The 16,190-nt window shown below is 45.1% G+C and overlaps 1 protein-coding gene across 3 annotated transcripts in view; it reads left to right on the forward strand.

Annotated features, from left to right (window-relative positions):
* Positions 1 to 16,190, forward strand: part of Slc24a2 (solute carrier family 24 member 2) — a 232,895-nt gene that overhangs the window by 187,777 nt on the left and 28,928 nt on the right. For all 3 annotated transcript variants that reach the window (XM_035439811.1, XM_035439812.1, XM_035439813.1), the window contains 2 exons: positions 11,704 to 11,802; positions 15,677 to 15,795. In XM_035439811.1, coding sequence (XP_035295702.1) covers positions 11,704 to 11,802; positions 15,677 to 15,795 — 218 coding nt within the window. The remainder of the gene's footprint in view (positions 1 to 11,703; positions 11,803 to 15,676; positions 15,796 to 16,190) is intronic.

A 16,190-nucleotide genomic window follows, 5' to 3' on the forward strand; every position in this document is an offset into this window, starting at 1 on the left:
AGTCCTCCTCCACTGCTCTCCCCACCATCACTTATCACTATGAACTTAGCATTGCACAGGCAACCCTTGTCACATGGCTAGTTTCAAAACAGACTGGAAATGCAGATTTTCTTTAAAACCTGGTAAAATACTCCCTTAAGAATTAAGTCATTAGGAAGCGAAAACAGAAGAGACACTGATTGGCAACTTGAAGTCTAGTGATCCCACTTTCAGATACCTATGTGGGTGAGGACAGCTGAGATAGAGACAAGCTATATGTGAGCTTGTAGTAGCTTTGAAAGTCCCAAGAGATAACCACACAGTGATACTGAGAAGGGTTTTATAAAAGGCTGCGCTTGGGAGAGCTGTCAGATGGAGTATAGATGTAAATTTGCAAGTCATACTTATATTCTCTAAAGTTACACAATTGGATGTTGATGTGTGACTTGTGAATGGGAAAAGATGGCCACAGACTGACCTTTGACTCCAAAGTTGTGAATCTACAAAGAAAGACGAGGCCCAAGTAGGAAGGCTACCAGGTGAGGAAGATGTCCCCAAAAAGCCAAAGAAGATAACATTCCAAAGGGGGCAGTTAACAGATGAGAGTAGCAATTCGTGGACCAGTGAGAACAGGGCATTACTGTAGTAGGAAGGCCAGTTTAGGAGATAGTGAGGTGACAGTAGTGGTGGGGTCTAGAGACTAGCTTTAAGGTGGTGGAGGGGTAAGTGGCTGACAGAAAACATGTCTTGAAATGTGTAGATTAGCAGTTAGGAGCTAAGGGTGGCTCTCCTGTGTGATGTTGTCGTGTTACTGTGATTGGCAGCAGGAGTAATGGTGGAGAATGATGAAAAGGTTTAAAATCTTTAAGGAAACTAAAAGGAAGACTAGGTAGTGTTTTGGGGTGTAGAGGTGGTGGAGTTGCTGGTTGATGAGATGTTCCAACAGCAAGGAGTGAGTAGGGAGTTTTTTTCAAAGGCTATGATGAAAGGGAGACATCTGTACATAGTGTTTGAGTTAGAAGAAAGAAAACAAAACTTGCAGAGGAGAAGTCAAGGACAGTGGAAGTTTACTGCCTTCAACACTGGGAGGTTATGTCAGGTTAGGAACATTCAAAGCCATCTGGAGATGTGGTCCAGATGCTGAGATGATGCAGACATTCTACTGAGATGACAGGATGTTGCTTGGCATCCTTAGCAGAGTGCCCTGGCTTAGAAAGATCCAAATCCCCTTCTCTGGAGAGGAGTGTTCAGATGCTGGACACCCAATACCCCTCACTCATATTTCTGACTGTCCTCTAGAAAGGATGACATCACTCGATGGCTTACAATCTACTTCAATCTCTGAACACCTGACCTTGTAGTTGGTCAAACTGGAGAGTAGTAAGTTCTTCCTGGGTCACACACCTAAGGTAAAAATCTTAAGTTTTGTTTGGTGCAGTTCACAAGAAGTAGAAAGACAGCTACTAGACCTTTGAAAGAATAAGAGGTGTTATGTTCCCTTTTGATTTCTAAACCAAACTTTTATCAAAGTAGAAATTTTAATCACAAGTTAATTTTAAATTCATTAAAACTATGTTTTATAAAAACATTACATACACACAAAAGTAAAAAAAAAGAGAGAGACACTCCATAAGGAAGATTATGAAGTATCTTCTTACCCTTTAACCTCCTAATCTTTTAGCATAATCCTACATGTTGAGTATATTGTCCTAACTTGGTTTTTGTTTATTAATTACACCTTGGACTCCTATCTATATTGGCATATTCAGACATACCCCATTCTTTTTTAATAGCTACATAGTATGTTGCTACATAGTTGTTTCATGGTGGATTCAATCAGCCTCCTGCCAATGAACATTTGAGATATTTTCATTTTGTTTTATTCATTTTGTTATTGTGACAATGCTGGGTGGTCCTTTTCTGGGCCCATATTTTAAATGCTTCAGTGTAGATTCATACACATAATACAAATAACTGAAAACAGAAATGCCAGATCATAGAGCATGCACACATATCTCACGTTCTGAAAGACACTGCCAAAGTACCCTCCAGAATGGCTGCACCAATTTATACTCCCATTTGTAGTGCCTGGGAGAGCCTCAAAGACAAGATTTAAATAAGCCCATTGAAGAGAGACGTTTCCTGGCTCCATTGTAAAGCAGATGGACTTTGTAATAGAGCTACCTTCTAACTACTCGTTTTAGAAACATGGGTTTTTAACAGAGTAGAGTTAAAACCAGGGTACTGCTATAGGTGAAGTGGTTGTCCTCTCAAAGTTAGGTGACAAGGCTGTTCCTCCTACCCAGAACATCCAGTTTTCTCATCCAGACTTCTGACAACGTCATAGATAGTCTGCCAAGGACACTATGGACTACCTCTCTACCTTCTAGTGAGGAAAGCTGGTCCCCTATGTACACAGGCACCATTGCCCTCTCTACCTTCCAGTGAGCAAGGCAGGAGCCCATGCACAAGACACCATTTCCAATATGTGTTATGTTTCATTCATTCCAGTTCATGGTTAACTCCATCCAGTCTGACCTTCCATGGCCAGGGAATTTGGGGGGCACTTAAACAGATGCTTTCTGGAAAGCTGGGCTTCATCCAGAAAACAAGTGTCTGAACTCACTATGACTTCTTCAGGGATGTATTCTGGCAAGTGTCTCCCTGGGACTAGATCTTACAAAGACAAATAGCAAACGTGCATAACCAAGCTAAGCAGCTAGTACCAGGCACTGGATCTGTCAGAGAGACCGGCCCCAGCCCTGTGGGCAAAGCTGCCATTCTCCTGAAGTCTGGGACCAGGGAGTTCTTCCTGTGAGAATACATCTGCTGCTCAAATGCATTGCATCTTATTTTCCTGATCTAAACTGTCAGCAGTAAAAGCAGAAAGATCAGACTTGGCAAGCTCAGGCGGATTTTGCCACACTGCATATGTAGAAGGTGTTAAATGGCAGCAGAAGGCAAATTGTGGATGCCTCACCCTGTCTGTTTCTGACATCCCTAGAGCCCACGATGTTAGGTTGCCTTGCCTTCATCAGTCAAACCAGAATACTGTTATTCTAAATTAATTATTCCCCCAACACACATGGAGCTCTGTCTCTTTCTCTCTGAAAAGTCAGAAAGAGGGGCTGGGGAGATGGCTCAGCAGTTAAGAGCACTGGCTGCTCTTCCAGAGGACCTGTGTTCAATTCCCATGGTAGCTCACAACCATCTGTAACTCCAGCCCCCAGGGACCTGACACCTTCTTCTGGCTTTAATGGGTACCAGACACACACAAGGTGTACAGACAGACATGCAGGCAAAACACCTGTGCTCATAAATAAATAAATGAGAGGAAGGGAGTAAGGGAGGGAAAGAAGGAAGGAAGGAAGGAAGGAAGGAAGGAAGGAAGGAAGGAAGGAAGGAAGGAAGGAATTCCCAAAGGAAGCTGGCATGTTCACTTAAGCATGGTGAGTTTTTCTTAAGAATTACTATAAGATGAACTGAATTGTCTCATTTTAATCATGGGCCTCTGCACCTTGAATTAAGGAGCTCTGGCCTGTGCTGGCATTTCTGCTGCAAACCGACAAGATTACAGACTGCAGGAGAAGGGGTGGGAAAATGGAGGGGGGACAGAAAAACTAGGAACTCAAGTAAGTGCCAATCCTTATATACAAGAAACCCAGGTGGCAACAGATGACATTTAAAAAGCCACAAAATAGTGACTGCTGCAGATTAAGTTTTAACAAATCTAATGACTTTTACTTTACATCAAGATAAATCACTGGGTGAAATACTACCTCATCAGCAGAAAGGGGTTTTTGTTAGTCTGTGGTTTTTAAACCAGTTTGCAGAGACATACTCCAGGTCCAAGCCTTAATGAGCTGCCTGAGACAAGACCTTGCCACCTGTTAGGAAATACTTGGCTTAACTGTTGGCAGGCCTGTAGGTATGCAGCCTACTTTGTCAATAGTGACTTTCATCCATTCATCTCTTAGCTCATCACAAGGACCCAGGTGATGGAAACCAAGACAGATTTTAAAGCTTCCATAGGCAGGCCCACCTAGCTTAGAAATCCAAATCTGAGACTCAGGTGGGCTTTGTTGAGTCCTCCTTGCCTGAACCATGTCTCTTTCTGACAGCTGGAAATGGTCACAGAATCAGGTTCCTGAAACAGAGCAGGCTCCCTGATAAGCTAACAAGCATGAACTTCTCAGCCTCACCAGGGGCCCCAGGTCTCCTGAAACACTGTGGTAAAAACCTGCTATAAGACTTTTAGTTTTTCAACTTCAAATTTCCCTGAATTTCATTAGATATCACTTCCAAAGATGACAAGAGAAACTATTAATGCTGCTAAACTTTGGAAAGCTACCGAAGTGTGAACTTCAGCGGTCCCCTGAGGCTTCTGCCGTGTGTCTCTGGCCTTTCCCTCTTTCTTGCCCACTCCCCAAAAGTAAACTGAGGACTGAGTTTAAAACAACAATTCATGCTCCTCCTCACCAACCCACTAGCACCCCTTTCTCTGTTGTTTATAACAGTGGCACCCTATCCACAAACCCCCTATCCACAAACCCCCAAAGAGCAAGCCTCACATTGGGGAACAGATATGCTGTCCTGTGCTGGATGTCCGTCTGCTACCTAGGGAGAGGGTCAGAAAAATATTTGGAAGGGTCTCTGATGAACTCCATAATAGGACAAATAGCAATGTGCTGACATAGAAGAAAGAGATCCCTGAAGGCTATGATGCCTAACATGGAATCTGGCAGAGTAAGAAAAACCACTTAGTATGGAGCATTGGGAGCCATGTGGGAGATGAATGGGAGTGCAGGAGGCACTATGAAAACTAGAATCCAGGGAAAATGCTAGAGCCAACAGCAAGCAGCCCAGGAGGCTTAGCATTCAAAGGTAGAGTCAAAAGGTGTTGGCATTGATGGGGTGTTAGCCCTGGGGCCTCTGGGAAGAGGGACCAGAAGGGGTTCTGAGGATTTCTGACATTTGAAGAGGTCCCTTAGGGGCTGGGAAAATTAAAGATGATTTTGAGGATGGGGTAAGGGAAGCCAGATGCTACAGAGAAATCAGGTGCTATGGAGGCAAAAAATAAGAAAGGGTATGTTCCCTGGAGGGATGCTGACAGACAGCAGGTGCGCAGTTCACATGTGAACAAAGGAGCCTAAGGACACGGGACCAGCATGCTAGCTCTTGCAAGTGGGGTGCCTGCAAGAAGACTGTCAGAGAGCAGTGCCAACAGGAAGGGAAGGCCCAAAAGGGCCTGTATCCTGACCTTGAACTTGAGAGAAGAGGCAGATACTGAAGATTGAAGATGATACAATGTCTGTGAGAAGAAAGTCTGTAAACTGGTAACATTAAAAACAGAAATGTCAGTATTTAAATACCAACATTTGTATAACACTGGAAATGTTTCAGTGTGATTACAAAAGTGTGCTCATGGTCCCCATGATAAGCTAACTAGCTCAGGGATGTAATATGATAAATTCACATTGGACAGATGTGTTTTCTCATGCATTACAGATCTACTCATATGATCATATCTATAAATGTAATGACAATTGAATTATGGTGAACACTTCTACTATGGAATTCACTCACAATTGACTAAAGACAGTTTACAATGGTAGGTTAGTTTCAATAATGTCAATGTTACATAGGAGATCGTTCACATGATGATTCTCAGAATGAGGGAAATAATTCAGACGCTGTATTTCAATAACAGATTTAGTGGTGAATAAAATCCTAAGTTTGTTTAAGATAAAATTATTAGTCTTTAAATTTTAAAAAGTATCTAACATTTTTCTTTAAAGAATAAAAATCGAGCCAGTGCCTATTTAAGAAATTACTGTTTCCCACAGTTTGTAGAACGATCCATTTGTCCATCCTAGCTGCTAGGTAGCCTCTGTGCTCATTTTTATTCCCTGAGCTTCCACACACCCCCTGCTGACCTGCAAGAAGGCTCTACTGTTAGAGCAGGAAGCTGAAGGCCTTATGACTAATCCAGGCTGAATGCTCCGGGGGTGCCAGATGAACCCACCAGACACTACCGAATACATAGCACAGGTTTGCTTAAGATTTCCAAGGCTAGCTTGAGAGGAAGTTTCTCAGGACTGCCAATTTTGTACAGGGAGGGTTTCTTTGCAGTATGCATCTGGTGAGCCAAGAATTGTTGCTTTTAACCACTGATCCATCCCTATGCCTGACATTGTTGAGGGACAGATGATGGCTGGGAGAAGGCCCCTTCTCAGTGAAGTCTTCCCTCTAGTGGTGAAAATGGGTATGTGTCTAGGAAGCTGACATAAGGCCATGATTTTGAACAAGTCGAGGTGGGTAACAACAGAAACCTTCAGGTTAGTCCCTCATAAGTGAGGAGCCACATATAAAGGACGGGCAGAGCCCAGTCCCCAGGTTTTCACAACACTCCTTAAACCTTCTCTCCTATCCCAAAGACTCTTTGGGGCGCTGGCCCTGGAAATTCACAGAGTAGGGAAACAAATGAATGAGCCCTGCCTTTCATCGCTGGACTACAAATACTCACTGCACCCAAGTTATCTCCTAGTTGCCACTAGAAAGTTCTCAGCTTGGAACATCTCTCTGTTCCAGCACGGCTCTAATCTTGGAAGGTTCCGAGAGGCCTGAGTTTAGGTTATGGTCAATAGGAAGGAAGTCTAAGTTTAGCCTTATCTACTTGCCTGGAGACCATGAGCACAAGGTTTACTGAGTTCTGCTGAGTGCAAGAGGGAACAATGATAAAAGACTCTGCCCTCACCCAGCTTTTCCACCCGTAGAAAGCAATATGTAAACATCAGTAATAACAATAATGGGAATATCTGCTTCTGAGGAAGTAAGCTGGGATAGGAAATGATACAGAAGGTTTGCTCTGGGAGGCCAGGATGAGACAGTGACATTTGAACGGATACTATAAAAAGGCAAAACGGTGAACCTCTGGTTTGGGAGAGGGGAGGGACAGGGGGTTTTGCACAGGAGCAGGTCAGCTAGTGTCATGACCCAAAGGTAAAGAGTGCACAGTGTTCTCAAGAAACGGGGAAGGAGCTAGCCTGGACAGAGCAGAGCAAGGACAGTGGGGACAAGGGGCTAGCCTGGATGGAGCAGAGCAAGAAGGGGGTGGGACAAGGTCTGGGTGGTCAGGTATTAGAGAGAATCCTGCAGGCAACTGTAAGGACCTGAATACTCACTCTGACCTGGAGTATTCTGGAGATCCACTGCAGACCTTTCAACCAAGGAAGGATTAATACGACCCAATGTGTCTATCCTTGAGGATGCTAGAATGATGGAGAAGAAGGGGAGGAGGGACACACCAGCTGGCTGAATTAGTCCTGTAGAGTGGCTTGGTGGGACTCAGGAAGTGAGGGCTGGAAGGAGAAGTAGGCTGAAATAATGTGAAAATAGAAAAACTCCGATTTTCTGTAAGAGAGAGGCTCTTGGGACAACCGGTGGCACCACCTCAGTTCTGTCAAAGCCTTGTCAGAATGAGGAGGGCCTGTCTGCCTGATTCCAGTCAGAGCTTTCACAAGGAAAGACAAAGAAGCCATAGATGAGCGTGGGGGACAGGAGCTCAGGTGCCCTTTGGCTTTCGAAGCTACCTGCCAAGCCCTGAACTTCAAAGAAAGAGACAGGAAAGGCAGAATTGGAAACACAGAAATAGACTTGAAAAGAGTTGTTTTCAAGTTTTCTCTCCCCTACCCGCCTCGCTCATTTTTCTTTTCTCTAAGTGACTGGCTCCCCTTACATCTGTCTCTTTTGTGCCTTTTTCCCCCTGTATTGCTGAGGCTCAGGCTGCAGTCTGGATCTGATCACAAGCCCAAAGGGTCCCTTTTGACACTTGCCTGTTACAGGCTTGGTGGGGGAAATGTGAAGGACTGCCAAGGGGTTGTTTTAACTAATTAACAGCAGGACAGAAGCCAAGTCTATAGCCCTTGAGTGAACAGACCTCTAGGTTGTTTCACAGCGGGACATGGGAATTCAGTTTTAGCTTGAAGAGATCCAGCCAAGGATCTAGGTGGCTGTGTTTCTCGATTTGTTCTCATTCCCCAGCAGCCCTCAGCTCCCATCTTTCTTTTCCTTCCAAGCTCCCTGACCACCCCCTCACACACCCTCCTGTGAGGACACTCAGCTGGTACTCTTGACATCTCAGATCAAACTAAACTATACTAAAATTGTGTACCAGGTTTGACGTAGGTGCCTCACGATGCCAGCCCAGTTTGCTATTTCCGAGACTTCTAAGTATACAAATATCTGTAGCTATATAAAAAGACAACACCTTCAGGGTTTGCACCACAGCGAGGGCTATTTTTAAGGCTGCTTTGAATCAGGCTTTAAAAAAAAAATCACTCTGTGGTTCACCTTGAAAAGTATTCAAAGGTGTCTCGATTCCTTCTTGCCAGACACAAAGCCGCATGCTTCTTACGCCCATCCCTCTGTGCCCCCACCTAAATGTGGACCTAACACTTGAGGTGATTTTTAGAGGATTCCCTGGAACTCGAGTGCCAATCCAAGGCACTGAACCAAGCATACCTTACCTTAGCGGGCTCTGTGAGTGCAGAGTGCTGAAGGTGGACCTTGCTAAAAAACTAAGCTTCTAGAGAAAATCCTTTAGACAGGGGTGTCATCAGCAGCATTCCGAATGAGGATAGTCAGCAGGTCAGAACAGGGGACCAATGTGAAGGAAAGAAACTGAAGAATTCCGTGCCTTCCTTGGCAGCTCTTTTGGGTTGCGCACCCGACTAAACCCCAAGAGAAAAAGGCAACAGAGCAGGCTTTTCTTTTAATAGCACAGAAAACTAGGAGACCCACTGCCGCCGGGAAAATAGTGACACACAAGTGACACACATGATTAAGATGAGCAACACCCCAGCCACACCATCGTTTCCCGCTCTCTCTGCCAAAGTTCTTGCAGAATTTGAGAAAAATCACACCAGGTATGGCCAACTCAGTGTTGAAAGATGCTCAAAGAAAAGCAAGTGGCTGTAACTGGACTACTTTGGCGGTCCATTTTTTAAATCATTTCTGTCTGGCACATATATAAGCTGTGAGCATGGACAATCCATGAGAACTGCTTTCAGGTGCCTCTTCTCAACTGTGATTCGTGACTTGAGGGAATGATTTGGGCTAGGTTAGCCTACACAGACTTGCTTTTTTCCACACCCTTGTCTGCTTTGTCACTGTGTTGTACGAAGTTTTAAAGTGTGTTTGATCTGTTTATTTCATAGACCCACACCATGAGCTAAGCTCAAAAGTGGATCCCACACACAACGTAGCAGAAAGATTTTTGTCAGCAGAAACTCCCAATGAAATTACAGAACCTCCTTTTGCCTCCCCTGGGCACAAAACACAGGATTAAGGAACTTCTTGAGCTTGTCTTCATGCAGAGTAAGCCCTTTAGGCTTAAAGTTGCAGGGTCCAAAAGAGCACCTTCCCCATCTGCTTAGGATTCAGAGAAGGTTCCAGTCAACAGCCAGGAAGGAAGTGATTGGCAGCCAGGACATGCTCGGCAGCCGAGTGCTGGGCCATCACCAGGCAGTCACACCCATACCTGCCTCCTTCATATTCTTCTTTTTTTCTTTTCCCTTCCTTTCATGCTCCCTTTTACCACCACCACCCCTTTTCCTAGTCCCCAGAGTGTCTTTCCTTCCCCCTTTTCTTTCCACAGTTTGCCATGTAGATTAAACAGAAACAAGTTCACCACCTTCCAGAATGAGCACCTGCCCAATGCTTCATCCTTCCCATTCCTTGTGGTCTGAGTTAATCAGTTCTCCATCACAGTGGCAATGATTTATTCTGGCTCCATACCTCATCATCTGGTTGTTTTGCTTGGGACCAAGCGGAAGCAGAGCATCATGACAGTGGAAGCCTGTGGCAAAGGCTGCTCACTTCATAGTGCCAGGAAACAAAGAGAAGTAGCAGGCTTTCTAGCTATTCCCCGCAAAGGCATGTCTTCCTCCAATGACATCTTGCCTGCCACAGTGCCACCACCTCCACTGGCCTACCATCAATGGAGTAAGCCACAGATGAGGCCGGGGTCATCACAATCTGTTCTCTCTGAAAATCCACTCACAGACACAGTGGGTGGTGGAGAGACCAGTAACCTCCATACCACTTACCCAGTCTAGTTGACCATCAAAATTAGCTGTCCCACAGTCCAAGCCATATTCTAACCTGTTTCTCATTGTCTCCCTGACAATGTTCTCTCTTTGAGAGAACAATTGTGCAGTACACTCATTGCCTAGACTGACACCTTTGTATAACAAAGGTAGATAAAAGATGGCAAGACAGCTTCATGGGTAAAAGTGCTGGCCACCAAGCCTGACATCCTGACTACTATCTCCGGGCCCCGCATGGTAGAAAGAGAGAACTAACTCCCATGAGTTGTCCTCTGATCACATGTATACCATAGCAGGTATATGCCCTCCACAATTTAAAAACAATGTTTTAAAAATGCAATGGATTGAAACAAAATAAATTTAAATTCATGAGTTTATAGTGTTGCTCAAAACAGTTTTTGAAAAAGGAGATTTTAGGTTAGTAGCTAATGAAGCTGTGAGCAGAAATGACCCCATTCTGTTTCACCTTCACCTAGGCTCATCACTCTGAGCCTATCATAGAAGTTGTCATTCGAACCCATCATGATTCCAATACATGGCAAAGGGAGAGGCCTGGGTGCTCGCCTGCCATGCCAAGCCTTGGAGGACGCCCTCTCCAAGAGAAATATTTTCATATGATTTGCTTCTAACTTGAAAAGTAGAATAAGATCCCCCGATAATATGCTGTTAGGTAACACAGCCAACAAAAGAAAAGAAAAAGGGAAAGTCTAGTAGAAAATTGTGGGGCTAAGGATATTTTGAGGAACTCATCATGCTGGAATTTAGGCAGTAATCAGTTTAAAATGAGAATCTTTTGTACCTTTGAATGTTCCCAAGGAAGAAAATCAAAGATTAAAAGAGAGATGTGCTTTGTGTCCCTAATGGCTACACTTTGCATGCCTATTTTGTGTGCTTATCGCATGCATTTACCCATTAATTACGTCAATAATGAAGGAGAAACAAGGCGCTACACTTCTGGCACAGCTGTTTACAGTGATTGCTTTGAGCATGGTGTGTTTTTTGTCCAGCACCTTTCCCAAAGTGTCTCATCACCAACATGCTCAGTTGATCATTCTTTGCCCTAAATCCCCAAATGGAATCAGTCGCCGCCTTGATGCTTTAATTGCAGCTGACTCGGCTTATCTGGAGAGCTGTGGTGTCTGTCCCTGACTCCTTTGGAAGCTGCAATAATGACAAATGCTTGAAAACCAAAGTCAAGTCAAAAGATTGCTGGGCTTGGCTTTCCTTCCCAGCCGTTGCCCAAAGCAAATCTGAGATGAGCATCTAATTCCAAAGCAGCTGTGGGTCTTCAGCCTCTTGGGCATCTCAGCAGTGGGGGTGTCGTGAGGGGGGGATGCTTGATGTGTTCATGCATTTATGAGTACCTGGGAGGGGAGAAGGAGGTCTAAGTCCCACCTCTCCCCTACGGTTCAGCAGCTTGCCGCTCTCTGAGAATTGAACTGAAGTGTCCACCCAGGTAAGAAAGTGCCCTCCTCCATACAGGTTGAAAGACATTTGGGTCGGATGGAGTGTGTGGTCACTGTTGTAATGCAACCTAAGTGGAGAGGCCACAGCCCTGCTCTGGCAATCCTTCCCCCTCACTCTGTCTCTCTCCTGACACTTTCTCTTGCTTCAGGGAGATTCAGAGAAAAAGCTTCAATTCTCCACAAGATTGCCAAGAAGAAATGCCAAGTGGATGAGAATGAGAGGCAGAACGGGGCTGCCAATCATGTGGGTGAGTAAGGGATATCCATCCCTTGTCCTTCCATGGTGGGTAAGCAGGGGGCGGGTACAGAGATTTCCATGGGTAAGCTGGCAGGTGTGATACAGAAAGACAGAACCCAGTGTGGGCACCCCAACCCAGTGCCAGCCCAGGCCCTTCTTAAACAATGAAATGAGTTCTTCTTCTCTCGCTGAGACAGGGCAGGAATGTGCATGTATGTCACCAATAAAGCTAAGGGAAGTCCATGGGCAGCAGTAATTCTAACCAAATCACCAGGCATTCTGTTCAAGAGGTGACAGGCACTTGGTTTCTCGGAAAGCCACAAAAAAAGAGAGACACACCCAAGTCATGTTTAGCCAGCGATGGGGGGCCTGCTTCTGTACTCTTAACTGGTGATGAAACTGTGTTTCTATGATACTGCTTGCTGCACCCCCACCACCAAATTACCACTCACTTACCCCAGCAGGGTCCTTTTGAGACCATACTGTCTTCTCTTTCTCAAAAATTCAACAATATGGGGTCTGGGGAGATGAAGCAGCAGATACAGTGCTTGCTGCCCAAGTGTGAGGACCTAAATTGGCAGCACTCACATAAATGCTGGATAGGAGTGGTGGCCCCACCCAATCCCAACATTTAGGAGCCAGAAGATTCCCCAGGACAAGATAGATAGCTATACTAGACAAATTAGCAAACTCTGGGTTCCCCAAGAAACCCAGCCTCAGTAAATAAAGTGAATATCAACCTCTGGTCTCCGTACACATCTGCACAGTGTACAACCACACACACATGCATGAACACATGTACACATGTGCTCACACCACACACAAATACACAGGTAAAAAATAAATAAATAAAGTTAGGCAAAATCAGCTTAGGTCTGTCTTGGCTGACTTTTCTAGAACTCCTGTGTGACCAGATTGTGACATTCAGGCATCTTATTTTAACTTGGGGCATCATGTTCCCTTTCTCCTGTCTGTAACTATAATATAGCTCTCAATTCTAAATTCAGACTAAATTTAGCCTAATCTGGATCCATGCTGTAAATGAAGCTATTGCCCAAGTGACTAAAATTATCTACAGACAAATCTCAACAGTTTTGCCCTCAAAATACTCCATAGGCAACTTCCTGTCTCTCCTACCATCCTGAATTCTAGCCCAGGCAAAATTTTCAGCCAGGGAACAGACAAGAGTCAACTAAATGTCTTTGGAGAAAGTGGACCCAAATCAGTTCAAATGTTGACTAGGATAGGATTGCATTATGAATTGCAGGTTTTCGCCTGATCCCCTCTGCCACCTGAACCTGAACACATTTTTTTAGACAGAGCAGAGTGTTGGTTTTGTGTTGTAAGGTCACCGGGGAAAGTTATTGCCTGGTTAAGCTCTGCATCTGCATTCTAGGTTCAATTACAAAGGCTACTTTTTCTACTCTGCTTGCTGGTTTTACTTTTGTGGGATGAAGTAGCTTGGAACAGAAGATTTATGTGGCTGGGTTCATTCCCAGACCTCCTTTTGCAGACCGGTGACTGGAGGCTTAGATTTAATCATCCGTGACATACAACTCCAAGGAACCCCACTGCTGATGGGGCCAGTGAAGGATGTGGTAACCAAACAGGATGTGTATGGAAAATCTATGCCTTCCAAAGGAACCCCAGGATTTATTTTCATATTTTCTGTGACAATAAAGAATGTGGTTTAAAAGCACACTCAAGTCAGAGGCTGTGACTGTGACATAGGTTCTTATTTGTCTGAGTCTATCCTGGAACATCTTTGGATCCTATGATTCTGGGATCGAGCCTGGCCTTAGCAATCTGCTACTGGGCCTGTATGAGGTCTTTCATGTCCCCCACAAAACTAGTATGCTTTAGCTTAAATCACTGAATGAAACATACTGAGATAACTCAGCATGGCTACAAGCAAAGAGTATCCCACAGTACCGACACTATGAATCATGGGTGGATCAGGGAAACCCAAATTCCTACACTTTCCATGTCATCATTTGTGCCTCAGGACACCACAATTGAATTCATGAGCATTTCCCTAGTACTTCAATTATTTGACTGCTTCGAGCCAAACATTTTTATGAAGTTCTTTTTGTTGGGGGCGGGTAATAGAGTCTCACTACCTAAACCAGGCTGGCCTTGAACTCTTGAACTTGTGGCAATCATCCTACATCTACCTACCAAGTACTGAGATTTTAGGCATGTGCCACTATGCTCCGCCCCACATAACTCTCTATTTTCGTGTGCACTGATGACAGAAATATTTGGTTCTTCTGAAATTACTGGAAGGGGCAAAAAACCCTTCTGTTCTCCTATGAGCATCCTATGTTTGCTTACATCTGGTGCAGCTGAGCAGACTGCTGTCCAGCAACCCTGACTCCTAACTCAGCACCATACAGGCAATGCCTCCTGACACTGAGCAGAGTTGTTGCCAGTGCCTTTCTTTTTCTTTATTTAAAAAATTTATGTTCATTTTTATGTGTCTACATGTGCCCCACATAGACACCGGTGCCCATGGAGGCCAGAGCAGAGTGGTGGACCACTTAGAACTGTAATGAATGGCTGTTGTGATCCACCCAACATAGATGCAGGGAACTGAACTCAGATCTCTGGAAGAGTAATAAGTGCTCTTGACTGCTGAGCCATCTCTCCAGTCTCAATGGAAGACTTTCTATTTCACGCTCACTTAAGTTCCAGTTGAACTTAATGGGGCCTGAACACTGGTCACCTGGAGGTGCTTCTCTTAGCCCTAGAAGAAATATTTTGCAAAAGGCAATTGCAGTGAGAGAGAATCAGATCATTCATGCCTGGCTTGTTGGCTCTGCCTAGGCTCTGTTCTGAGTGCTTTACATGCACTTACCAGAGGAGGCAGTGGTAGCAGCAATAGCAATGATGGAAGTAGTGGCACTGTTAGCAGCCACTACTGAAATTCGACTGGTGAGGAATCCAAATGCCACAGAGGTTGAGGCCTCTGCTGAGAGTCATGAAGCATAAGCTGTAGAGGGAGACTGGAAAAACAGGCCCATCTGGTTCCTAGTGTTACGGAGTCTCAGGGCCTAACCAGCACCCTTGAGCCTCTTCTGTTCTCTCACGACTGCACTTGCTGATCTATGGGTTCTCTCTCTCCCTCTCTCCCTCTCCCTCTTTCTCTCTCTCTTCTCTCTCTCTCCCTCTCTCTCTCTCTCTCCTCTCTCTCTCTCTCTCTCTCTCTCTCTCTCTCTCTCTCTCTCTCCCCATCCTTCCTTCTATCCCTCCCCTCTCTGTGTCTGAGAAGTGTTACAGACTTGGTCCTTATTCCTTGTCTCAGCTCCCCCTTGCTTTTCTTGGAACAAGACAGCCAGTGCAGAATGTGCTGTGAGTGTTCTCAGGATGTAAAAAGAGACAGGTGGTCAAATCCTCCTTCCCCCCTCTCCCCTCCTGGCAGGGGCAGTTTTGTAGCATGAAGACTGAAAGTATTAGAACTGAAAGCAGTGCCTGCCTGGCCATCAGCCACAAGGAACCATTCACTTCATAGAGGAGGTGTCCCAGCCCAGAAAAGGGGCCTGACGAAGATGGCAGGCTGATGATGACAGAGCACAGCGTAGTATCCCTTGTGGGGTGAGAGTGTGCTGTTGCAGCTATCTCAGTCTCTATCTAAATGTCAAAGATATGTATCTGTGTCCTTGCATAAGGCAGCTGATAGGGCCTTCAGTGATGTCATGTGTGGTGGAAACCAGAACACGGGGCCGCACAGGGCGAATGGTGAAAACACTTTACCAGTGTCCAACACCAGCTCAGGTCTCAGATGCCTTCTCCTCACCTGATCAATGTTTTAGAACATTCTTTCCAACATGGCCCTTTTGCCCATTGATTCTGATTGTTCTCTTTGTGCTTAAATTATGCCACAGAAAAAATCGAACTCCCCAACAGCACGAGCACAGAGGTCGAAATGACACCATCAAGTGAGGCTTCGGAACCTGTGCAGAATGGAAACCTCTCCCACAGCATTGAAGCTACAGATGCCCCGGTACGGTGCCTGAGCATGACAGTACAGGTTCCTCGGTGGCCCAGCTCCCAGATGTGTGGACACCAAGGAGGAACTGATTTGTGCATATGTGTCTTTCGCAGGGCCTCACATGAAGGAAACTCTGTGTCCGTTGAATGAATATGTAAACTATGTAAGCCATTGTTTTCTCAGGGCAAAGGAAAGGGCAGCTGTATCAGCGTCTGGGGATGAAAAGGCATGAGCTAATGTATGAGAAAGCTTGATGGCTATGTCTGTAAAGCCAGTGATAAATAGCAGAAAACGCATTGTCATCACAGCTCCATGAGATCCTCAGTGGTTGAAATTAATACTCTTTGGCCCCACCCACTGTTCAACCACAACCAATGAACTGTGCCTCCTGGAAGTAATGACTAGTA

Source organism: Cricetulus griseus, chromosome 2, assembly GCF_003668045.3.
Source record: "Cricetulus griseus strain 17A/GY chromosome 2, alternate assembly CriGri-PICRH-1.0, whole genome shotgun sequence".
Classification (NCBI taxonomy): domain Eukaryota; kingdom Metazoa; phylum Chordata; class Mammalia; order Rodentia; family Cricetidae; genus Cricetulus; species Cricetulus griseus.